Genomic DNA, 26,765 nt, shown 5'->3' on the forward strand with positions numbered 1-26,765 from the left:
TTACTGGTCAGTGTGATTTCACTTCATCTGTTTCATTGCAGTGTCTGTCATGATTATTATATTATTTCAAACCAGATCTCTGTGGCACTTGACAATCATTTCAATATGTTTCAAATTTCCAAAGAAAAAGCAAAAGCAGTACTGATGAAAAAGAATGAAACAGCTTCCTCTTAAACAGGAGAGTGGAGATGAACTAGAAACTGTTTTAAAACTGACATGTCTGTCCTCCTTTGCAGCCTTTCAGTATGGCTGAGAGGTCACTGGAGCAGGGTTCGGTCAGCATCCCCATGGAGGAGACCAAACTCCCCGGTGGAGCACCTCAGGAGGCGCCGCTGCTCACCCACCTGAAGAAAGTGGAGAACCACATCACGGAGGCTCAGCGCTTCTCCCACCTCCCACGACGCTCTGCTGTGGACCTGGAGTTCAATGAGCTCTCCTACACCATCCGTGAGGGTCCCTGGTGGAGGAGGAGAGGTACTGCAAGCTCAGTTCACATAGTAACCATGATGGATGAACAAGCGAGCACCACCCAAGACGATCAATATCTGGAGTGCAGAAATTTCAAGGGAGGCATTTAAAAGCCTTTGTGACATTTAAGAAAAATATTTGCTCCTCAGTGTTATACTGTCCTTCTTTTGCTCTATTGTTCTAACACATTTAGCCCAGCCCAGTTCCTACACACGCACATACACACACACACACACATTTGCAGAGTTCCACCATGTTGTAGCAGCCAGCCTTCCTGTAAGCTCTGCTTCGCTCAGCAGAGTTTAGACATAGTAAATAATTTACACTTGCAGGTTGGCACACTGCTTGCCTCCCTTTTCTCTGTGTTGTCTGACAATAGACGGTCGCAGCAAGCCGGGTCTTAAGATTTATCTGCTCATGATATATGAACAGCATTTGAACTCACAACCCTTATTAATGACGATTCTCCACCCTTTGGTCTTCTCTGCTTGTCAACTAAACCACCCTCTGTAAACTATTCTGTTTAGCTGCTCTTTTTATGCTCTGTATGCTTAGTAGGGTGTGGATGAGGGACTTCAAAAGGAATCTTTTATTTACATTTTCTACATGTTACCCTTATAGGAGAGGCCCCACATGATGCATTGCAGGTGGTGTTATTTTCAGCCTTGTGTAATATTGATGTGCATTATGAAAGCCTGGTAGAGGAGTGTTTGTTGTTCCACCGTGAAACCTGGATGTATGGAGAGTATCGATGAGGAGGATGATGGCTGCAGACAGGAAGAGTGAGGGCATCTTGTGCAGGGGGAATCATGTTTGGGCACTGATGCAAATACTTTAGTAGGCCAACCAAAATCCACCCATGGTTTCTGCTTTTGTTTGTATTGTCTCCTTGGGGTGCCTGCCTCAGCTCATCAGGCTGATGATATGTGAACAGGAGGTGTCTCAGTTTTTACTAATTAAGTAGTGCCTTTCATAAAGAAGCGTGTTGCCACTTTATTCTCTATCCAATCTCACTGAACCTCTTGTCATATACATCCTGCTCCTCATAACCCCTTTCTGCCTCTCCAATTCCCTGCACCACTCACATAAAATAACAAGCCACACCTAATGTTACAATCAGCTTGTTGCGTATCTTTGACAGATGCTGTAGTTCATTCTTAGGGGCTTGTTGGTGTTTTTGTCTCATTTAACAAGCTCATCTTAGAGCTTTTTCTCTGCAGTCCCTGTCTCCCTGATCAAAGCTGAAAAACAGGTGTAATCACACAGACCTTAACGCTGCTGTTCTGCTGTTGTGATTGTTTCGCCTTTGAAAAAACATATTATTTTATGTTGTTTCTGCTAAATTATACAGTCTGTAGTGTAATACAGCAAATAGGAAGGGAAGAGGAGAAGAAGGATGATGTGCAGCATGAACCATGAGCATTAAATCTGTGATGTCATTCGTAATTTAATGTGTTTTAGTCTTTGAGTCACTGAGAAACTACTTATGAGTCATTTCCCAAAATGTCTGCGACTAACGGGAAAAGATTATAAAAGGGTGCTATGTCTGATTCCACCTGATTCCATAAATTAACATGCATATATTGTAAAATGCAATAAATGTAGAGTTGTTTCTTTTATTGTAAACGAGTTCAGGGAGGCTAGGTGATGTATGGTCTCCCCTCTGTCTGCATTTGTTATTGCAGGCTCTTCCTAGCGAGGGCAGCCATTTATCCCTGTTAGGATGAGGCTGCTGCAAACTGCTTTCATGTTGAGGGTATTCTCCCCCCGAGGGAGATAACTGGTGAAAAACTAGCCAAGCAATGAAAGGGGAAGGGCAGGAGGGGAGAGGGAGCAGGAGAATGTTTACATGTCTCTGGGTGATTCCAGCTCTGCATTTTGTTATTTACTGCAATTGCTTTCCTGCATCTGCGTTGATGATTTGAGTTTGTTAGGAGGAAAAGGACTGTTGTCATCTTACAGAGATAAAATCACAGCCTACCCTTAGCATGCTCTGTGCTTCCTAGATCATGCTGTTTTTTTAAAAATGCATCACCATGCACACATTAACCCAAATTTATGACTGTGATGCAAAGTAATCCACGTTGCTTCGCCACTATATTTCTCATTTTGCTGCAGAATGGTTATGAAAATTTATGATTAGGTTTAATCAGATTTGAAAAGAGAGTCTGGACATTCAGCTCACGGAGATGTGTTGCTGTCTTGTGTTTGCTTTTTTATTGATCCTGTTATGTTGTAGACTGTATGTTCAGACAAGGGTAAAACAGAAGTCAGAGTGATGCACCGTGTATTTGTCATATGAAGAATGGCAGCAGATTATGCAGAGTTGGAGTATGTTATTTACTGCATGCTCTCATGTGAGGGGGAACATTATGTAAATCATGTAACAAGAACATCAAACAGATCTCATTGCTTCATTTTGGTTCTTTCATTCCTTCATTTTTATTTTAGTGCACACAATATCATGGCTTGGACATAATAATTTCATAATGTCCCAAACCGATCAATACATTTGTTTTTTCCCTTACATTTTACCATAATTGGTCAGATTTGCAGGAGCTGAGTTAAATTATGGAGTTATATGTGGCGTCAATAGATAAACTTAAAGAGGAACTCTGGTGTAACATGTCAAAGTCTGTTTGCAAGTGTTGGTGAGTACTTCTGGAGTTAGAAACAAGTGAGCTCTTCAGTTCTCCTCGAGGCTACTTGAGTTGACAGTGAAGTTGCATTGTGGGTAATGTAGGTGGAAGAATGCATCTCTTAAACATACTTTTCATATATATTATGGCATTTTATATTATTATTATTGTTATTATTTTGTTGTGTTGAAAAGCCTTTTTTCATCCACAAGTACAATCAGTGCCTGATAGTGTTAAATCATGGTTATTCAAACAAGGTAAATACAGAAAATGCAAATGTAAAACAGGTGCTCATCTTCTAATTGCAATCCAGAAAATTTAATCAAACAGCCTGTTCTCCAGAGTTTGTTTAGATACCTCATTTGGGATTAGAGTGCAATTAGAAAAGTTAGATAAGATTGTTCTAAAGAAGCAAACATTAATTAAATGTGAGGGGAAACTAATATTCTTCAGATGATACTGGTTTATGGAAATATTATATTCCTGGTGTGATAACTGAGTTGTCATTTATGTCGTGGGCTCCAATTTGAGGCATGTGATGATGACCCCATGTCAACCATGACTCATAACAATTTGTCTGACAATTACTTTGAGATTACCTGTGAAATCAGGCTGGAAACCCTTGAGAGTTCTGTCACATACTGTTAAATCTCTGAGTCTCTGTGGTGTCAGGATTGGACAGTGAGGTGAGTTACACACTCTGTGGCTCCCATGAGAGTAGGTAATCAGGATGTGCCTGCAGTCTCGAAAAGATAAGACCATTACTATGCGTGACCTACAGCACTCCGTTGGATCATCAGTATGCACCACATGCGAGAGCAGGGCTGCTTCACTGACAGCAGACCGCTCTGCTGTCTGAGTGGAGCTGTCTCATGTAATAACACTGCGAGGGAGGAGGGGGCGCTGCCATTATGCTACTTTACCCTTAGAGTTAGGGTTTAAGGGGGCTGGAAGCTCTGCTGAGACCCTAATTACACAGACTGAGACAGGAAGAAGTGTCCCTGCAGACACTGAAGACATGGGTGAGGAGAGGGAGGCAGGGGTGACAACACGGCAGGATACTTAACGGTCCGTTTTTAACTTTCCGTATCTGGACGCTTTCGGAATCTATGTCAGCTCTAAAACTGGTTGTTTTACTATTTCCACTGAGCTTCGAGCGCAAGAAAGGTTAGGAAATGCATCATGACAAAAAATGAGCCCATCTTCATTAGCAGGCCACACCACTAACGATTTTTAAAACCCCCACAGAGAAGTAATGCCTGTGGTTTTTCTGTTGGCGCCACTGAAGACATCATGATCTTAAATCTTTCTGTAATGTTGATTCTTTTTTCTTCACGGCACTGTTCAGCTGCACACCTGACACCAGGCTCACCTTAAATGCTGTGAAATCATTGACTTGTTGTGTGGACGACATACATTCAGTAACATGTTTACACTCATTAACCTGCGCCAGAAGCTTACTCTTAACCATCTGTTTGTCAGATGAGCAACGGTCAAATTTAACATTGAAAGTATCCTTAGCTCAATCTCATTTTTTTGCCCTTGCTATTTAGTTTTTGTGCTCATATTTTTCTGTCTTTTCTAACCCTGCTTTTTCCCATATAGTTATTTCCTCTCTTTACCCTAAAGATTACTGCTACTGAATATTATTAGATTGTGGATGTTTATAGCAAAAATAAAGAAAGTTCATTGTTGTTACCAGTTAATCCATCATCTTTGTTTTCCCAACATTTAGATATCCTAATATATGGCATAAAAATATGTAATATGTAAACTTAAATAGTAAAGGTAAAATCTCTGTTTATGATTGATGACAACAATTTCAGACCCATTACAGCAATCTAAATAAGTAAGCACTTTCTTCTTTCTCAGGCTATAAAGCCCTCCTTAAGTGTCTGTCAGGAAGATTCAACAGCAGAGAGCTGATTGGCATCATGGGGCCCTCTGGAGCCGGGAAATCCACTCTGATGAATATTCTGGCAGGGTACAGGTGAGATTATGTGAGGGTTTGTAAACTCTGAAAGGCAGATCCCTGGCCAGTTTATATTCTCTTACATATTTTTACGAGATAATACTTTTGATTTAATCTAGTGCTCATAAAATGGCTGCAATATTTTGTTTTCTGTTACGAAACAGGGAGACAGGCATGAAGGGTCAGATCCTGGTGAATGGCCGACCGAGGGACCTGAGGACCTTCAGGAAGATGTCCTGCTACATCATGCAGGATGACATGCTGCTGCCGCACCTCACCACGAGGGAGGCCATGATGGTGAGGTCATTAAAAAAGAAAAACTCCTGACAAAAATTTAAGCCTAATATTCAATACTAATATGTTGACCTCTGTCTTTCTTTCAGGTTTCTGCCAATCTGAAGCTGAATGAGAGCATACAGGTCAAAAAAGAACTTGTAAGTAAATATAGTGATTGCATTATATATATATATAATATCGCAAATGAATGAGTAGGACCACTTCATGGTAATATTGATCGAGGATTTTTATATTAATGTAATGATGTGGCTTCATTTGTAAGGAATTTAATTTACTGGATTATATCAAAAAAAAAATTAAAAATAGCCAGAAATCCTCCACCCCACAAGAGAAGCTGGCTGCAGACGAGATGGTTGACATCTACCATAATAGTCATCAATATACAGGAAGTCATGTTACATCAACAGCCAGCAATATTACACCTAACCAAAGCTACATTTTCACATGGGAGCATATAATACTGTGTGTGTGTGTATGTGTGTGTTTGTGTGTGTGTGTGTGTGTGTGTGTGTGTGTGTGTGTGTGTGTGTGTGTGTGTGTGTGTGTATGTGTGTGTGTGTGTGTGTGTGTGTATAGTGCCTGTGGCCAGGTCCTTCAACATTACATCACAACATACAGTATATCAATATTGCAACATTAGGTCACATGTACTGTGATAGAAGACTGTATCCATATCACCCACTCCTTGTCATATATCATGTACCGGCATGTATCTCTGTTTGTTGAAAGGTGGATGAGATCCTGACTGCTCTGGGTCTCCAGGAGTGTGCTCAGACACGCACTAACTCTCTTTCTGGGGGTCAGTGTAAAAGACTGGCCATCGCCCTTGAGCTGGTCAACAATCCTCCTGTCATGTTCTTTGATGAGCCCACCAGGTAGGATATCAATCACCCAAATTGAATCTACTTAATCTCATATATACACACTAAATAATGCATGTTTCTCTCTGGTTTTCTGTGTCACCTTGTTTCCCATTCCAGTGGTCTGGACAGCGCATCCTGCTTCCAGGTCGTTTCCCTCATGAAGTCTTTGGCTCAGGGAGGACGGACAATCATCTGTACCATTCATCAGCCCAGTGCCAAGCTCTTTGAGATGTTTGATAAGGTAACTTGAGTGCTCATAGTGCTGCATATGTCTAGGTATCCATTAGTTGCTGCTCAGATCAGGACACTACATGATTCATTTATCCAGCTGACAAGAAGCACAGCAGCTGATATTCAGGGATGTTGTTCATATATTAGTGAGGGATTCAGTGTGTTGGAAACTATGTTGATTTCTTTGTACCTGTGCTCCTCCTTCACCAGCTGTACATCCTCAGTCAGGGTCAGTGCATATACAAGGGCACAGTCCCTTACCTCATCCCTTATCTGAAGAACCTGGGCCTCCACTGCCCGACATATCACAATCCTGCTGATTTCAGTAAGTTCAATATCCCCTGTGCGTGTGTGTGTTTCTCAGTGTGCTTGTTCTTACTATAGTCCTGTCTGTTCCCAGTCATTGAGGTGGCGTCAGGGGAGTATGGGGACTTGAACCCAGTGCTGTTTGAGGCTGTCCAAGGTGGACTGTGCTCTGAAGAGGGCAAGAAGAACTCCAAAAGTGACTCCTCCTGTCCCTCTCAGTGTTACAGTGTAAGTAATTCTAACCCCCTCCCCTATAAGACCACACCATTATGTCTTATGTTTACAGAGGTCAAAGCCAAACAACCACAGAATACTGAAAATGTCCACCTCAAAAACTAGATGATTACAGGAAACTGCATGTTTTATTAGATCTCATCAGTAGCTTCTGAAGAATTAGTCAGAATGATAAGTCATCTACTCATTTACATGAAAGATGCACATATGAACATATTTCAAATCTACAGATCCAAAGTATGATAGAAATGATAAATGTTCCCTCATTAAAAGAGCTATTTGCAAGTTTTGCTATTGCTACGTAGCCAGTGTTAGCATTAACAGCTATTTACTTACCAGTCTAGAGGAAATGTTGTGAGTTCAGCATGAAACTTCATTCCTTTACTCACCAAGAGCTGTCTTCACTGGTGGAAAACAATGCCAGTGTTAACTGTTGTCTCTATCATATCTTTTCTTCTACTGAAGGTAGCCTGCTAACTAGCTAGCCCTGGCTCTCGTCACTTTCCGATATCAACTCACTGTAGTAGCGCTGCTCATAGGGTGTGTTATAACCTCTTATCTTGTAAATTCAAATTTATCAACAAAGATTGATAAATTCTCTTAACAATAAAATTATCATTCATAACACACTACTGGTCTGGAGGGATGTGAGAAAATATTTAAACATTCCCTCTGTCATTTCTGTTCATTCTGAATCCTGATCTTCCGGCACAGATTAGGAGTATTGGTCTGATGGAGTGGGTCTTGAAGGGCCTATCACAGGCCTGTTGATCTCTCACTCTGATTTTAGTATTCCTCTCAAAGTTTTTTTCACTCATCCCCAAATCCGTCACTTTATAGAGTCTTGCTTAAGGAGGAACAGGATCAAATGAGACTGTCAGGATTTGAAAAAAATGTCATGCTCTTGGCCAAATCTCTCACAGGAATAATTTCAGAGATTTAGGCTCTACTGCTGTACTCTGATTCCTCAGTTTATATGATTCCCTGTGGCTGCTGTGGGAGCATGATCTGTGGGTAACATTTAGTTCTGCAGATTGGATAAAGATTTATAATGGGATCTTTCCAAAGTGTTCTTCAATTTCCATACACTTTAATTTTTGATAAGACTTACTTCACACCTATTTGCCTCTAGAATATGTTTCCCAACAGCTCAAACCTCATGTAAAATGCACAAAGGTACTTTTATACATTTGTTTTTGGTCATGTGATTGCATTGAGACGTTCTGGGAAGAGGTTGAAAGGTGAAAGGTGATCCAGGAGGTAACTAGTTAATTGTTTACGATGTCTTCTTTGTGTTAAACCCAGCCAATTGAAAAAAGAAAAAAAAAACAGTAAATTGTGTTACATTGAAACAAAATAACCTGTTACCCTTTCCTGTCCACATTTTTCCAAATTCTACCCCCAACTGTTCCTCCACTCCATCCATCTGTCTCCTCAGCCTCTTTCAGCTTCCTCTCACTCTCGCTTCCTTCTCAGCCTCATAAGTTACTTTTGATAAGAGCATTAGCTCAATGCTAAACTGTAAATGTAAACCACCAAGAGTACTCTGTTACACCATTACTTCTACAGGAAGAATGGTGCAGTTTTGGCCTTCAAAAACATTTGATCAGTTTATTGATTTTCTCTGTTGCCCTTTCTAACTTCTTGTGGACTTTTCTGTGAAGGCATCAGCTGGTAAGCTTTACCACTGATAAAGAGATTATGATATTTTCTGCTGTTATATTCAGTTTGTCCATTTTCATCTTCATTTTCTGGCTATTGCCTCCATGATTTAATATGTACAAATACTGAAATAGATGGTGTTGGACTTTAATAATGATCTGCGGCAACTTCTCAGCTTCCAATTAAAATACCTGTCATTGTTCATCAACTGGTCTGGTACAGACACAGTTTGTATTCTGTGTTTGGAGGTTTTAATGAACTTGGGACAAAATGCAAATGCATAATTACTTGTATCTGTGTGCAATACATAACTGACTCTTTGGTCTCACTGTTTTTTTCCCTCAGGACACGGGAACCCTTGAGAAACATAGCTTTGCAACCAGTACCTTCACACAGTTCTGCATCCTCTTCAAAAGAACCTTTGTTACAATATGCAGGGACACGGTAAAATAATTATTCTATAAATTATTCCTGATAAGGTTACACTGATTCTTGATTTTTTTTTTTTTTTTTACTTGTGTTGATGGACTATGTGTTTTTTTTTAGGTGCTGACCCACCTCAGGGTGATGTCCCATCTGTGTATTGGAGTGCTGATTGGCCTGCTTTATCTTAAAATTGGAAATGATGCCAGCAAGGTCTTCAACAACACTGGTTTCCTCTTTTTCTCCATGCTGTTCCTTATGTTTGCTGCCCTGATGCCCACTGTCCTAACCTGTAAGACGCTAAGTCTTTACCATCAATTCAGTTGCGTTGTTTTCTGGTTAAAGTGGAAAATACTTTAACGCTGCTGTTGTTCCACAGTTCCTCTGGAGATGTCTGTCTTTATAAGGGAACATCTCAACTACTGGTACAGCCTGAAGGCCTATTATTTGGCCAAAACCATGGCTGACATACCGTTCCAGGTAATGTTTAGGGATTTCATTCTCAGTGGTCATGTATAAATTATAATGTAAATTAATGGCACTGAAAATCTCCTCCACAGGTGATTTGTCCAATCATGTACTGTAGTATAGTGTACTGGATGACTGAACAGCCACCAGAGGCTGGTCGCTACCTACTTTTCATGGCCTTGTCCACGTCCACAGCCCTGGTAGCCCAATCCCTGGGCCTGCTCATAGGGGCTGCTTCAACATCTCTGCAGGTAGGTTGGTGCACCTGCCTTTTCTTAAGTATCTGCTTACATGATATTTCACTGAGCCAGTCTTTTTAACAGATACTGCTTATCTGTTCCACAGGTGGCAACCTTTGTGGGTCCAGTTACAGCTATACCTGTGCTCCTCTTCTCCGGCTTCTTTGTCAATTTTGACACCATTCCCAAATACCTACAGTGGAGCTCTTATGTCTCCTATGTCAGGTACTGTCAGCTACTTTTTGCATTTCATATTTCTAAGAGTTTAACCACTATTTTTAAACTTTTTGCCAGTGGTCTTTGTGTTCAGGCTTTCTCTGATCTGAAATGATTCTCTATAAATGTGCCTGGGTTCATGAGGTTCTGTCAAAAATGTCCACTCACAGGTATGGCTTTGAAGGAGTGATACTGTCTATCTATGGAATGAATCGTTCGGAGCTAGAGTGTCCAGGTTTGGTGTGTAAGTTCCAAAAACCAGAGGAGGTCCTGCAGCTGCTGGATGTGGAGGATGCAAAGCTCTACGTGGACTTCATGGTGCTGGGGGTTTTCTTCCTGGTCCTCAGACTGGCAACTTACCTGGTGCTGCGCTACAAAGTTAAGTCAGAGCGTTAAGATGTCCTGAGGCAACCACTGATGGATTCGGACGCTCGTACATATCCCGGCAGTGTGAGATAGTAAGAAAACATGTAATCTCTCTTTCGCTGTCTGTACTTCACATACATGTACAAAGTTATACACCAATCCAGTACATACTGTCATTCGAAAGCTGTGCTGCACCCTTACCCAAACTGTACAGTATAATATTATCTTTAAAAAAAGGTTTGTTGTTGAAGAAAAAGGAAAGTTTAAAATGTGAAGTATGGTGTTCTTACCCCCCTGCCCATTATTAGCTATCCTCCAGGTAATAGTATTTCTCAGATCACCATTACCTTCCCATAATATTGTGTATCTGCACCATACATAAACAGAATACTCAACAAAGGAGCAGAAAGCATGTTTTATTGAACTGAGAAATTTGGATTTCTTCTTATTTGGCCACACCAGGAATGTGCCACGTGTATAATGAACTAAAGCCTCCAGGTTTATGGAGGGCCATAGCGTCCATCTTGGTGCAGAAGTGTCCAGTAACATGTAGCCTCTAAATCCAATGTCTAAAAAGATAATCCAAGGTGCACATCAGGATCCCGATACATAATTGGACAGCACCCATCAAGACAGAGCAAGATTTCAAGATGAAGATGACTCTCTTATTGCCATCAGGAAAAGCGGTAACTTTCAGTGCCAGAACACTTTTGAGCGGCTTTTCTCTCACCTGTAAGATCATCTTAACAGGCATCCGTACCAAGACACTGAACACGATGGCTTTTCTTTATGGAATACAACCTTAAAATACCAACTGCCAGTGGATGACTTTCCTCACTTTCCATCTCCAGTGTGGATCATTTTCACAAGCCTTCTGCCCTACCATTGACAGTGGTAGAACGTTTAGACGTGGATAAAATGTTTGTAAAAATGTCCTGCAGTGCGTCTTATACAAAGACTGATATGGATACACCCTGCGGCCAGGCCTATATGATTCCTTACTTGCTCCTTATTGTAACATGTTTGTTTCTCCCCTAATCGTGGAGGCATTCAATGAACCGGGAGCAAAATGTGAAAGCGAGAATCACTGGTGTTTCCAGCCTGATGCAGAGAGCTTTCTTAATCATACTGGTTGCACAGATAGGAATGGTTATTGGTGAAGCGCAATAGCCTGTTCTATGGTTTAAAAAGTGATGTTTGTCGAATCGGTGTTGCCTCCTTTGACACAGTTCTTTGAATTGCTTGTTTCCACTCGTCTGACTCTTTAGATGCCTCCACCCTGAGCAACTAAAGGATATCCCTTTTTCTCTTCTCTCTGCTTTGCTGATGTCTGACAGATGTGTGTTGTCCAAAACAATGCTAGATACTTGAAATGCTGGCTGGGCAGTTTCTGTGCCTCTGAACTAGAATGATTTGAGTTTTCTCTGCTTCATTGTTTGCACATACACCTTATGTCAGCGTACATGCTGGATCCCACATGTACACACACACACACACACACACACACACACACACACACACACACACACACATACACTCACACGCACACACACAGACACACAGGTACATCTGCACGGAGATGTGCATACACGCAAGTACACACAAGCAAACACACACATTCACCCTTGGCAATGTTTAGAAGAGCCTCTCCTTGTCACAGGGCAATGCAAATATTTTCCAATAGACTTGCTATGAAATATTTCTTACTCAAACTATGCTAGTTAGTAATCCTTATTATAATGCATAAAATAATGTGAGTATATAATCAATGATTGTACAGTGAATATGTCATGCTGTAAACAAATGTACATTTGCACTTTTCAGTGTATGTTTATTCTTTTTTATTTATTTGTATTTCCTTTTGTTTTTATATAGCTATGTGACGAACGCTGCTTGAAAGTATAACAGGAAAACAGCAACTGAATGTTGCATGGTCACTTTAGGAATGAAATTTATGAAATATTAAATTTCAGAGTATAGCATAATTATTTTATTTCATCATCAAAATGTATGTATCCTGCTATGTTTGAGAAAAAAACAAATCCTAAATGCTTTCTGCTGAAAATTTTCAGAATATCTGAAATCAATTGTGCATCACTGGTGTAGATTTAAAACAAACAAAAAAAAAGAGAAAGAATCAGGAGTGTGAAGGTAGTGGAGACGTGTGAGAAATGAGCTGGATGGAAGATGGCAAGAGTAAACAACAGTCAACTAAATGCATCGTGATAAAGTTTGAGAGATTGGCGGTGTCTTTAGGAAGCGTCTGAGGTCAGTTGTAGCAGCTGCAGGTTTGGATTCTGTCATTAATAGCAATAGCCAACATTGTGATTTTTAATTGTTTTACCTCCAACTGCTGTGGCATTAGTGATATTTATATGTTTTATATTGATTTGGGTCATTTTGTTCCTGCCTGTTTTCTTATGTGCAATAACCATCCAAAGGTATTTTAACTCTATGAGACTAATTTCATGAAAAAAAATGTGACGCTGCAATCTGCACTTTTTGCATCTTTGCATCTTTTCATCTTCATTTTCATTATTTCACCCATCATTTTTTGTTTTGTCTTTGTTGCATCTGTGCAGTAAAAGAGGCTAATAGATGGGTGCTGGATAAGTTAAAGCCACTGAGCAGATGCTGCCATTTTAATGCCAGACCCCCGCCAAGATAATTGGTTTTCAGGTTAGTACAGAAAAATTTGTAGCATGGGAAAAAATATTGCATAAAGTCAGTTTTAACTGCCAACACAGCAGATATGGGTTTTCCTTCTTCAAATTATATCAAAAACCATGAGTTGGTAGCAGACCTGCGCGTATGACTTTGTAAAAGAAAAAAAATACTGCAGAAAAGAAATAGCTTCAAGCCAGAGACCAAGCAGGGATAATTAGCAGTGTTGAAGTCATTAACCAGTCTGGAAAAGTGTCAGCTTTAAGTCTAAAGGCCTGTGGTACCAAAGAAGAAAACAAATCATACTTCCTCTGCTGCAAGATGTGAAATATGATGTGGGCGCACTCTTCAGTGAGATTATGTTCCCATTAATTACCTGACCAAAGAAAGAGCTCTGAAAATACATCCAAAATGTTTGTAGTAATCCAAAATCCCACTGGAGTTCCCTGATTTTTGGATTTTTAATCCTCCTAAAACAGTCGTGTTTCTTAGGATTTGTTTTCCAGTGTCTCCAGCTTAGTAAGGTAATCATTACAGATATGATCCAGCTCTTGATGTTAAATGATTTAATCTTAATCAAAAATAATCCTGTATAAGCAGTGTTAAGAGGAGACAGGAAGTGACTGTGCGGGATGCAGCTGATGAGCGTATGTTCAAATCACTCTCTTTGACACTTTTGTTTATCATGTCACTGTTTCACCTGTTTGTCATAACGAGCCACCTGACTTTAGTGCACTCTATCATGCATGGTAAACAATAATATGCAGGCGGTCCCAACAGAAAGCTACGATTGTCTGATTGAAAAGTTGAGTGTAAGGCTGTTTAACACAGATCGTTCTTTTTATTTTTTGTCTGATGTAATTTGTTTCATCATTTACAGTTAAATTTATGGTTCCACAACTCAAAAAATGCAAGTTCTGTATACTGAACGCTGTTCCAAGGATTATAATAAAGATTATTTATAACCTTTTCCCTTGCTCAGTGAGATGATTGGCTCAAACACACTGCTATTAGTTCATGTTATTTACTTTAGAGGCTTATATAGTCCAGTAAAGTTAATGAAGTTAATGTATATCTGGTTATTTGCTGTTTGTTCAGTCAGATATCCCATAAACATAAGAGCACTGAACACAGGTTGTCCATACTTTCCAGTACACAAGTTTCAAGGGTTAATTCTTGACAGATGTGGTTGCGTGACACGTCATTTTTTTAAAAACATAACCACTTTTAATTCACTCTTCATGTGAATGTTCCAAGAGACACTGGTTTTAGCTTTGAAGTCACATTAGAGGCATTTCAAAAAAGGCTGTAGCTGTAGCAGTAATACCTTGTCTGTTGTTTCATGTCATGTATTTAGATGAAAACACCTCTTTTTTGAAGGAAATACCTCTAACTTTGAACAGCTTTCTCAAATCTAAACTGTATTATTATGGACAGAGTAAGTCCAAAGTTAAGAGGAGATGGTATGGACAGCTGGGTGTAAATATCATAAAGAACCAGAAAATCATGAAGCATGATTTCCACATTTTTGTCTTTTACAGGTTACAGCCCAAAGGTGCCATCAGCGTCCTGATGACTGCAAGAGCAGTAATTCTGGGCAAACACAATGCAGCATGATGAGAGTGTTTAACTGCTTCCGCAAATGTACATAGGGCTTTAGTGGTTTAGTCATATTTTTTCAAATGAAGAAATTAATTTAATTTTAAAATAATTAGGGTGTAACGAGTGGAGGAAATCATTGGGGGAAAATGAAAACATCAAATAAATGTTAAATGATTATGTATTTACTGAACTTTCAGCTGTTTTCATGTTTTTTTTAGACTCAGATCCCACGTGGTCTAACTAATGTCTCAATCTCCATTTACAGACATGTAGGAAACATTCTGTATAAGGCCAGTTTTTTCCCTTGACACTAGATAAGTTTGTTGACAACAGGGACCCCTGCTGAAAAGAAATCTGCACCATTTTTCCTTGATAGAATGCAGGACTACTGTATATCTGTATTTCATGTGCTAACATCTCACGCAGTCTCTTTGCAGTTTTGTGTATGGACATTACGGGATTGGAGCCTATAATCCAGCTGTTTAAAACACAATACTGTAAACTCCAACCTGTTTGCTCCTATTCTAACACACATCTGGGCAAAGAGGAGTGCTGTTACCATTGGCCTGCACAAAATCAAAGCCCTCACCGAAAGCCACATTTATTATCACAACATTATTATCTACAATGTCTTGTAGAGAGCAGCTCCAAATGTTGACAGTTTTGTTCTTGCACAAACTCTGCAACCACCTACAAACCTCAGGTCAGGTCTCACAACTGAAATAGGGTCTAGGACAGGTTCAATTCCAGAGAAGAGGACATGTATTGTAGAGATCAGAGGGCTGATGCCTTTAGCTGCTCTTACAATACTCAAGAAAACTCTGTAAGCCCTGAATATAGTGTTTGTGCATTCTGAATAATTGCCACTATGTGAAGGGGCTTACTTTATCCTCTTAGTCTCAGCAGCAAGACCATAAGGAGCTGACCCAGATTTGAATGGGCCAGTTCTCTTGGCTGCCTGTTCAACAGCGTTGTCATTTTCAGAAAAAATGACAGTCATCTTTCTGAAGAGATAGTTTAAGTTCCACCAGAGCCACAGCCACTCTCTGCTCCTGGCAAGTGACTAGAGAATGGGACACGAGACAGATTTCACCAGAGATGCCAGTACAAATAGTACAGGAGCAAAGCCATAGGAGGAAGTTGTGGGAGCCACAAAGCTGCTGCAGATCTAGTCCTGTACAGCAGTTAGTGACCCTGGAGGATGAAGTTGATCACTGAAAGTCTTGGCACGCAGATGTCTCAAAGGTGAATGTAGTAAACTGACTGGCTCAGCTAGCCACTATTTCATTGGGCTCCTACCAGGTTGGGCATTGATTGTCTCATCAAAGTTTACCAGCAGCAAAACCCAGCTGACTGAGCATGTACAAACCTCATCTTAAAATGACAATCGTTTTCAGCAAAAGATAAAGATACTATATCTTGGACTTGGACAGTGGTGTAATGCAAGTCATCTGTATTACACCACTGTATTAATGCAGTTTTGCCAGCATAATGGTTATTGCTGTCAGTTTGCATTTGTCCCAAGTTGGACAATTTGACATTGAAATGATTATCACTAAACTGCAATTAAAATGGATTCACTAAATCAAATATTTTTAAGACCACAAAGAATGTAATTTAATACCTGTTTATATCAAATAATTTTCAGTCACTTCCCGGCTGTATAATTGTTAAACAATATGATTGACAATATTATTGATTGATGGGTGGATCAATTAAAAAAATGACGTATTTACCTGAGGTCCACAAAGGGTCAGAGGTGCGTATGAGTAATACTTTGGGAAGTAATGTTACTGCCAATTGCAGCCTAGAAAAAATATTGAAGACATTTGTAAGGGAAATTAAACACTTAACACTTTAATACCTTACAAGGGTTTTGTAAGTGTTTTGAACTTTTCATTACCTTAAGTTATTCACACAGTAAACCCGCTGGATTTTCGGCAAAGTTCAGACAACTAATAGCCAAACTAAAACCTACCTAAAAATAAAAGTTCAGATGCAGAGGCTGTTTCGTTCCTAGTCTTTTCCGGGTTGGTTTTCCGATTTCCGCTCATCACAGCTTCATCTTGGTCTTTATTTCATCTTCGACGTGGACCGGCATTTTCCCACAACACCCTGCTGCTGCTGCTGCTGCTGCTGCTGCTGCTCTCACAGATGACGAAGATGGCGGACAACGCATCGTCGGTATGTTTTCGAAAGATGCTATTTTATATTAGAGACATTGACCGGTTTCTGTGCGGAAATTAATTCATTATTTTTCGACAGGTCGAGATTGTTGAGGGCTGTCGCCTCCCCGTTCTTCGTAAAAACCAAGAACACGAGGACGAATGGCGTAAGTATTGTCCGGTTGTTTTTTCAGTGCTAAGCTAATGCTAATGCTAAGTAGCGAACCTCAGCTGTTGTGAACGTACGCTTCGGCCTCTGGTTAAAGCACCGTAAATGCCACACTCAGAAGGGACCCATGCAGGTGTACACCATGAATGAATTTAATTTGAATGTTTACTAAAACAGTGTTACAACCAATAAGAAGTTAATCAGCCTACTCCTGGGGACGTTTTTACAAAAATGCATTTTATTGGGAAAGACGAGCCGAAATACATATGATATCAGGTTGTTGTTTACAAATCTGAATCAGATGTTCAGGCACATAGCTGTCTGTCTGAATACAAACTGACTCACTTATAAATGCCAAGTTTGGACTAAAGTGTTTGTGGTTGATCATACTTGTTTTGAGAGGATAGTAAAGGAGAAAAGTAAATAATACCAGCATAATACCAACCAAAATCAGACTGACACTTAGCTTTATGTTTTTGTTGATCTTCGCAAAGCTTATTAAGGCAGCGTTACTATCATGACATTTCAGCATGTATGCACATATTCTATGACATTTTTAACCTCACTTCCAAGCGGGTTTTGGCCAGTGGTTTCCAAAGCGTTTGGCTAAATTCTGACGCTTGAAACTATTCACTATGTGTGTCCCCCTGAGTATTGAATAAATAGATGTTCCCATCTTTGAATATTACTTGTCAAAGTGATATTAGAGGTTGGAGGAGGTACAACTGTCCATTCTTGCACAATATGTAAATAAAAGACAAGAGGTACATGAACAACTTGTGTAGCATTTAGATAGGTGATAGTTTTTCTCATGCTTTTTTTTATCATCTCATGATGCAGAATTATCTTAATGCTGCAACTAATGCTTAAAATAATAGTTTACTCTACAAGATGTCAGTGATTGTGAATAATGGCCATCAAAATTTTCCAGAGCTAAAAACTGACCAAAGACTTTAAATTATTCGTTTTGTCTGAACAACAGTCTGAAACCCAAAAGATACTTGATGTAAAATAATTTAAAACGGAGTGAAACAACAGTTTGTCACATTTGAGAAGCCGGAACCAACAAATGGGTTTTTTGTGATTGATTTTCCATTGGTCCACAAATCGGTTAATTGGCTAATCATTTTACATTACTAGTGATCGTCGTTTAGTGGAAACCACACAGTCTTTAACCCACAATGTCTGTTGTCAGTTCTTAAGAATGATGGTAAATCTATAATGTTAATGACCTCTCTGCTTTTCATACAGCATTGGCTGAAATTCTGAGTGTGAAAGAAGTCTCTGGGAGAAAGCTCTACTATGTTCACTACATCGACTGTGAGTATAATTTGTGTCCCTTCTTGGGTAATTTTGAATTGAATTACGTTGCACAGAAACATCACAGCAAATGTTTTCTTGTTTGTGTAAAATTGCTTGTGTTAAAAGTCAACAAGCGTCTGGATGAGTGGGTCACAGCGGACAGGCTGGACATGAAGAAGCTTCAGTTCCCTAAGAAAGAAGCTAAGACGCCAACTAAGAATGGTCTTCCAGGCTCCCGTCCCAGTTCTCCAGAGAGAGAAGTGGTAAGCTTACATGTTACACCACCAGATGTTTATCTTGGACCCTCAAACATCACATGAATACAGTCAGGTTTGGCAATATAATTTTACTGTTGTGAAATCACAGCTTTATATAATATGAGCCAACATTTTATATCCTATGTTGCTTGGCTCCAAGTAATACTAGTTATGCTATTTTTTGAGATTAGTCTTGTTTCAGCATGTTATGAGTATTTCTAAGTGAGTATAATAACCTGTATGGTGTAGCTCATAGCAAGGTACATTAGTATTTGAAGTCACTGGTAAATACTACAAGCAGGTTAACACTTAAGTAAATAAGAATAACAGATCACTTTACAAATGACCTACAATATGTTGTATGATGCTTGAACAATGAATTGTTCAAATCTACCAACAGAATATATGATGTGTTTGCCTTATGGGCACAGGAATATATACATTAGATTCTTCTTATATTTAACCCAGGCCTGACATATAACAATAATAATAATAATAATAATAATAATAATAATAATAATAATGATAATGATATAATATATATAATAATTTTAGAAAAAACATTTAAGGAGTAGGTGCTATAGGGAACTCTCATTTTTAAGAAACATTGATATTCTTAGATATTCTTCATTCTTACATTTTTGTATTCCCACTTCATCAAAGAAACTGTTTATTTTAAAGGAATGTTTTATTATTGAAGACGCTAGTTAGATTGTGTGTTTGCTGAATAATAATTTGTTATACAGTATTAACCCAAGGGTTAAAATGAATATGAGTTAACCCCTGTCCTTCTCTTCCTTTCTGTTCAATTCAGAGGAAGAGTCTAGATCTCAACCTACAATCTGCCACAGCTCCCTCCAGAGGCAAAACCCTACCCACACCGGTACAACTTGAATTTACCCATTTCAGAAATCACTGAGACCTTGTTTAAACCTGGTGTTAACATGCATCTTGTATGATCATACAGCTGTCGGGCCATGCTGAACTGCATGGAAATCCAGATATAAACAACCATGACACAATAAAAGAAGATGATGATCCAGTCGTGCAGATCAAATCTGGAAGTGATTTAACACACAGTGTATCCAAATGTTTGTCAGGTGTACGTACTGGACTTGTCAAGCCGCATTTCAGCCTCAAATCTTTAAAGGTAGCTGGCATGATTTTTCTATGTTGTAATCTCTTGTGTAGTAGTGCTGAAGATTGATTTATTTTCTGAACTTTAATTATTTGCAGACATTGAATGAAATGTATAAAAATCATATACACTGAAGCCGCTAACATGTTAAATGGCACAGCAGAGAAAAAAGTGAAAAATTGTTGATGTTTGCTAGTTGGCATTTTAGGAGGGGGAAAAAGAAAACTTGTTAACTTACTTTTTAATACATATTTTGTATATATATTTTGAATATACATATGTTATAGCTAATCTGTGTCCATTGCATCTTAATACCAGGTTTAAATGCGGTATAATTTACATTGGACTAGTTTAACCTGGCTCTATCAGTGAACAAACTGCAGGTAATATTAAGATGGCACTCCTTTATAAACTAGATTAGACACCCAGCTTTTAATCATCACATTGGTTGTAATTTTAATATTTTACCTCATGTCTCTGGTCTGGCTGAAATCAAATAATATTGTTTGGAAACAAAAGTAGAGTGTTGGCCTGTGTATGTTTTAAGCAACATGTCTAATAACGTTTGTCTGCTGCAGAAAAGGAAAGTAGAAACCGTCCCCTTGGCGACTCAGGTATCCCCGGCCACCCCCGTGCCCTCCCTGCCAAGTTCAGCTGAAGCCTCTCAGGCATCTGTTTTTCCTGCTGTGAGGGAGACCAACACCTTTAAGTCCCGTGAAGACCATGACCAGCTCTCCTCGCTCACAACAGTAAAGGACATCCTCTCGATTCGTAAATGTTTGAGTTGGAATATTTTATCATTGGCTAATGACTATTTTCTCATGTCTGTGTAATGACAGAACGGCACTGCCCGACGACTCATCCCCTCTCAGCCCGGGAGGAAGAGGAAAGCTAATTGTGGGGGTACTGACGAGGTATGTAACTTGAGTATAATTCTTTTACACTCGGGTTATTATTTTCTTATTTCAAATGTCAGAGTATCCTCATACTCATTTTTGGTTATATAGATGCATGATTTTATCCTCTTTCATTTTGAACCATGTCAATTAAAAATACATTATTCTCAGAATTTAAATTCTATACCTTAGTCAAGTAACATTTAAATGTCCTTATCATACATACAAATATTAAAGCCAAAACTACAACACATAGTGCCTGTGGCATTAGTTTCTCTTCCAAAAGCATGTCTCTGAAAACTAATTCAAATTTTTTATAACAGTAAAAAATGTTTCTCACATGAATGCTTTGCCTTCCTCTAATTATTCTTTTCATTTCTCTCTTAAGAGGTCTTCCCATTTCATTTTTCATCATTCTCTTTTCTTTATAACCATCCTTAAAAACCACAAGTGTATGTGAATGTTGACAAAAATATTTGCCAGTTAATACTTTTAATGTTTAATTTTATCATGGGATATAAAGCAGGACATTATACGCCACAACATCCTGCTGTTTTGTTACACATGAGCCTAAATCTATTTTATCAGGACCTTGCTTTAGTTGTAATGTTGTTTGGTTATTGAATCATACATTTCAGCCTAACAGAAAGAAACATAATGACCTATAACATACCAGCAAGTATTGGGGACCAAATGTTTTGCTTTCATACATGTGAATTTTTCAACATCCACTCTTTGAATGATTATTTTCTACAAGATTTTCAGTCTTATGTGTAATTTCCATGTGACATTTAGTTGATTTATATTGGCTTTTTGTTTGCCATATGTTGACATTCAATGGTGTGACCAAATTAATTTTTGCAACTGTACAGTGAGGAGTCTCTTTTTGAGTAGTCATTTGCAAGCATATAATACCAACAAAAAAAAAAGTATTACTCTAAATTCATCTTATTATATGAATATCCCATATTTGTAATTTGTATTTCAAAATGTTTATGATCTTTGGACAAAATCATTTAAAATGTATGTTCTTTGTTTTTAAGAGGTTGGTTACGTAACCCAGCAGAAGAGCTGAATATAACATGGCCTATTTAGATTACATACATGCAGTTATACACACTGAAAAAATGATTTGTCCAAACTTAGCAGGTCAGAGTTTGTATTTATTCCGTCAAGGTACTCACATTAGCAGCTCAGCTGTTGTGTTGAATTACAGTTGCTGCAGCTGACCTCCTACGTTCTCACATCATCTCAGATGACAGTGGCCAGTGGGTTTGTCATATAAAACAAAGTAGTCTGTCAAACCCACTTGAAATAATTGATCTAACGTTTGCCTTTGCTCTTTTCCTCACTCTTCATTCATTGTGTGACATTTCTATCACTGCCTATGATTGCCAGTATTGCTGGTTGGCTACTGATGAACCCACCATGGAATGTACTAAAACTACAAATGTTACACTGACGTGCTTTCAATCTGGCAACCCTTAACTAAACTGTTCAGTGTAAATAAGAATTATTTTATTCCCCTCTTTAGTTTCCACAAGCCCGTGTTTTTGTGTCTTTTTCTGCTAGATGATAAAGGTTTTGCAGTATAACAACCCTCAAAGTGCCAGTGTCTTTCTACCACCACCAGAGGTCTGTTTTATTTCCTATTATTGCCCGTTGATTGTGTGTTGCTGTCCAAATTCAGCTCTGCCTTAATGGGTCCAATAAAACAGAGGTGTTACTTACCTCAGACCCAGGTTTAGTCCTTTTGGTAACGTGTTCCACCATTGTGATTATACAAGTTACTTACAGAAATCTAAATGTGTAAAAATGCATAAAATAAATATATATGCTCCATTTAATTTAGTAGCTTTTTGTTTTAACACAATTTTTTACTATTTACTATTTATTGCAGCAGGAGTGTCTAATGTGTCTATGCCCACATTGTTTACCACCAGGATTCTCAGGACAGTTCGGATGGCATCCCATCTGCTCCCCGCATGACAGGCAGTCTGGTGTCCGACCGCAGCCATGACGACATCGTTACCCGGATGAAAAACATAGAATGTATAGAGCTAGGACGTCACAGACTAAAGCCCTGGTACTTCTCACCGTACCCACAGGAACTCACCACATTGCCCATCCTCTACCTCTGTGAATTCTGCCTCAAGTACCTCAAAAGCCTGAAGTGTCTCCAGAGGCATTTGGTAAAAATCCTCAATATGTCACCAGCTTAAGATCTTGATCTCTGGCTTTTTAGATTGTTCTCATCCTCTTGTGTCTATCATCATTTTTGACAGACAAAGTGTAATCTGAGACATCCTCCAGGCAACGAGATCTACCGCAAAGGCACCATCTCATTCTTTGAGATTGACGGCAGGAAAAACAAAGTCAGTGATAGGATATTTTTCTCTCTCCTCAACATTCTTACAACATTGACTGTTTTTATTTTGTTTTTGATTTATATATGTCTATCATATTTTTCCAGACTTATTCCCAGAACCTGTGTTTACTTGCTAAGTGTTTCCTGGATCACAAAACCTTGTACTATGACACGGACCCCTTCCTCTTCTATGTAATGACAGAGTATGACTCCAAAGGCTTCCACATAGTGGGCTACTTCTCTAAGGTACACACATGTTGAGCTACTGGCACAGTGTATATGTACAGTCTACTCATCACAGCTCTATCTAATCAGGGGTTCCTAAAACTAAACTTAATTTTTGTTTTCTGTGTGCAGGAAAAAGAGTCAACTGAAGACTATAATGTTGCCTGCATCCTGACCCTGCCTCCCTACCAGCGGAGAGGCTATGGCAAACTGCTCATTGAGTTTAGTGAGTGTCATTGTTGCTCATGTTCAGTAAATATTTGTATATTTGATTTTTTTTTTTACCTCACCTGTGCTAATTATCTGCTCACTTTGTGTATTTGTCAGGTTACGAACTGTCCAAGGTCGAAGGGAAGACGGGAACTCCTGAGAAGCCGCTTTCTGACCTTGGTCTTTTGTCCTATCGCTCCTACTGGTCCCAGACCATCTTGGAAATTCTCATGGACCTTAAACCTGACAATGGAGAGAGGCCGCAGATTACCATCAAGTATGTGTCTGACATCTCAACATTTTATCAACTTCCAACAATCATTTCCAGAATAGAAATGTAATCATTCATTCTCTCTTTGTTCGACTTTTTTTTCGTACCCTCAGTGAGATCAGTGAGATCACAAGTGTAAAGAAAGAAGATGTAATTTCAACACTTCAGTACCTCAACCTAATCAACTATTACAAGGTGAGAAACCAACGCTGTGTGTAAGGTGACTGACGACCATTCGTCCTAATTTTCTGATCTGATCTACAATGCCTAACTTGAATGAAAATAAAAAAAGTACAAAAGTTGGTAAATTTTGTTTGAAGAAGTGACCACAGTCATGCATCATTTACGAGACTTGTATTTCCTTAATGAATGTTAAAGTGGTGAAATCTTGCAATTTATTTTGCAGTATTTTTCTGAACATATTTATTAAACAGCCAGAGACAAAACATACCTGGTAGTAATTGGAAGATAAAATACAAAAATATGCATCATACAGATATGACACAGATATGTTACTTACAGACCTACGATTGTGACGGCATAAGCCTGCCCAGTAATACTGATGGTAATGATTTGATGATTTAAAAAAAAAAAACTTCAGACTACAACCATCATATCTTCAAAAAACTCACAACCACGATTAGACCTGTTCAGCTGAGGTCTTTTCATCTACGCCACAATCATTCACACTGATTAAAGAATATTCACATATCATCTGCAGTATTTCATGATAGTCTTCGTCTCTGCAATGAAAAACAGTTTCCCTCAACTCAGTTTTAACAAACTCAGAGGAGTCTCTAAATCCATTTTTTCGATTCCCATCATAAAGCAGCACTGGAGCTCCAAGATGGGATGCAAAAAATGTATAGTGTTTTAAATCAAAGTCCCTGGAGATGCATTCTTATGCCAGATGTGAAGTGACGTACTTAGAGCAGTCCACTTGTGATCGGATCATCCAAGACTTATGTTAATGCCAGATGTGAACACAGTCTTGCATTTGAAAATGTTTTTAAACTGATGATTGTGAGGAAAATGGTTTTTAAAAAATCTGTTAAATTCAAGTGGAGAGAGTTACGATAGCCAGTTTGGAGGATTTGACTGATGGGTTTGGTTGATGATAGTGTGATCATGGATAAAATGTTATTTAAAAACTTCCATCAGTGATTGATTAAATTAGCTATGCTTACTCTCAGATGGTTTGCAGTATGCTTTAGAGAATGTGAAATGACTTTGTCTCCTCTCTTGGATCTAGGGTCAGTACATCCTGACTCTTTCAGAGGACATTGTGGAGGGCCATGAAAGAGCAATGCAGAAGAGACACTTGCGCATAGATCCTAAATGCCTTCACTTCACACCCAAAGACTGGAGCAAGAGGGGCAAGTGGTAGAGTCCCAGCCTGGTTCACAGAATACCCTCCCCAACTGCCAGATCACACGCTTGATGCAAGCAGTGGATTAGATAATGGTTGTAATCAAGCTGTCTCATCAAGAACCTGGAAACTTTTTTGAAACCAGACCCAAACAATGAACATAGACTGTCACTTGACAAGAGTAAGCTTTTATTGTGAAAATTCATTATATATTGTGAATATAAAAAACACTCAAACTTGGAGACAACAGAGAGACAGTGATGCCACCAAAAACCTCCAGAAACAAGCACACAAACTTCTACTGTGTAAAAGATGAGGTTTATGACCAAACGGCGTGTTCAAAGTGGAATATGGTGCCTGTTTAATAGTGTAAATTAAAGCTTAAAATGGCAAATGTACAGACAACCTAATGTAAACAAGACGGTGGTTTTATAGATTAAAAAAAAAAAGTTCCACAGTTGATTTCCTGGTCTCCACAAACAAGATTTCTTTTCCTTAAATTCAACAAGAAACGTTTTCCTTTTCTGCTTTGGCTGTCACAAACATAACCGTGTGTGTTTTTGTCTACATTATTTGTATCTGCCAGAAGAAGTACAATTGCTATGTTGTCATCAGATTCATTTATGTATCACAGAAAGGTTCTTTGTAAATGTAATCCAACAGAATTACTTGTTTGACTTTATCCAGAAAAATCACTTTAGTTTTTCATACAACTCATATTTAAGAAACTTAAGTTGATGGAAAATGTACTAGATTTGTAGCACTCGTTAGACAATAAGACAAATAATGTCTGAAAAAACACTCCATAATTTAGTCTCCACTTTCTACTTTCTAAGGTGGTGTTTGTGTGTAAACAGGGAAATATACAAGGAATTAAAATTCAGTTCTGTTTTGGGGGTTGGGTACCTGCCCATTCAAATTCTCACCTCAACATACAGATAATATTTTTCTGTTTATTGTGATTCTCCTCGAGTGCCTGAATTTTAATCTCTCAACTAACGGGGAGAGCAGAAATGTGCAAGTGTGTGTTATAGGCTTCAGGTTATTGTTAGTGTTGAGTAGAAGTCAAATATGGCTCACTTGTTTAAAGTGTATATAAAATAAACAGAACTATTTGGAAGCAGACGAAAAAATCTAAACTAGACATCGAAACCTACAGTTGTAACATCGCTTAAAGAACCAACATGGTCAGTTTACCTTTTACAACAGTGGCACTGTTTTTCACTTCAGTATATTTGAAATAGTTTAAAGCATTTGTGCTCGTTTGTGATCATTCAGGTGAATATTTCTTCTTTCAGATAACCTGTCATGATCATCTGTACACAGTGTGCAATGAGACAAATCAATCCTCCGCATATCTTCCCTGTAATTGTACATACTGAACCTGATTGTAAAAAAAAAAAAAAAAAAAAAAAAAAGACAAGAAAAGCCATGTTGAACTGTTAGAGGAATGTAAATTTTGTGTACAGTTGTCTTTCTTTTTTACTTAATGTAAACTAACAGGCCTCACAATATTAACAGGAAAAGACCTTAAGAGTGATGTCTTACTTTCAGTCTGTGTTTTTATGTTTACATGTCACAAAGGATGTTTAATTTAGCTTGTTGAAATTTAGTATATCTTTATGTGAAACACAGTTGAGAGTATGATTTGAACATTTGATATGAGAAGCTTGTTGAATTGATTAAAAAAACATCTTAAAACCCCTAAAGGTGTTTTTAATGTATGACTAAAAGTGAGTCTTACC

At 38.6% G+C, this 26,765-nt stretch overlaps 2 protein-coding genes across 4 annotated transcripts; both read left to right on the forward strand.

Moving 5' to 3' along the window:
- The first annotated feature begins 245 nt into the window (after positions 1 to 245).
- Positions 246 to 10,414, forward strand: abcg4 (ATP binding cassette subfamily G member 4). 3 transcript variants are annotated; one of them, XM_022762654.1, is made up of 15 exons: positions 246 to 474; positions 4,980 to 5,097; positions 5,244 to 5,376; positions 5,463 to 5,513; positions 6,106 to 6,251; positions 6,357 to 6,480; positions 6,681 to 6,795; positions 6,871 to 6,984; positions 7,550 to 7,554; positions 9,018 to 9,116; positions 9,219 to 9,387; positions 9,475 to 9,575; positions 9,656 to 9,814; positions 9,909 to 10,027; positions 10,189 to 10,414. In XM_022762654.1, the coding sequence occupies exons 1-15, from the start codon at positions 246 to 248 to the stop codon at positions 10,412 to 10,414; spliced, it is 1,908 nt and encodes a 635-aa protein (XP_022618375.1). The 3 variants fall into 3 exon arrangements, with proteins under 3 accessions (XP_022618375.1, XP_022618372.1, XP_022618374.1); XM_022762651.1 differs by lacking the exon at positions 7,550 to 7,554 and having other exon boundaries at positions 6,871 to 7,042; positions 9,029 to 9,116; XM_022762653.1 differs by lacking the exon at positions 7,550 to 7,554 and having other exon boundaries at positions 6,871 to 7,004.
- A 6,390-nt stretch (positions 10,415 to 16,804) lies between these two features.
- kat5 (lysine acetyltransferase 5) lies at positions 16,805 to 26,438 on the forward strand. The gene is made up of 16 exons (XM_022762771.1): positions 16,805 to 16,834; positions 16,916 to 16,982; positions 18,236 to 18,304; positions 18,413 to 18,549; positions 19,358 to 19,426; positions 19,511 to 19,693; positions 20,260 to 20,430; positions 20,521 to 20,595; positions 22,150 to 22,212; positions 22,521 to 22,769; positions 22,863 to 22,952; positions 23,051 to 23,191; positions 23,303 to 23,396; positions 23,498 to 23,657; positions 23,765 to 23,846; positions 24,904 to 26,438. Exons 1-16 carry the CDS (start codon positions 16,805 to 16,807, stop codon positions 25,036 to 25,038), a joined length of 1,815 nt encoding a protein of 604 aa, XP_022618492.1. The 3' UTR covers positions 25,039 to 26,438.
- Positions 26,439 to 26,765: the final 327 nt, after the last annotated feature.

This window comes from Seriola dumerili, unplaced genomic scaffold (genome assembly GCF_002260705.1).
Source record: "Seriola dumerili isolate Sdu_G_001 unplaced genomic scaffold, Sdu_1.0 BDQW01000449.1, whole genome shotgun sequence".
In the NCBI taxonomy this organism is placed as follows: domain Eukaryota; kingdom Metazoa; phylum Chordata; class Actinopteri; order Carangiformes; family Carangidae; genus Seriola; species Seriola dumerili.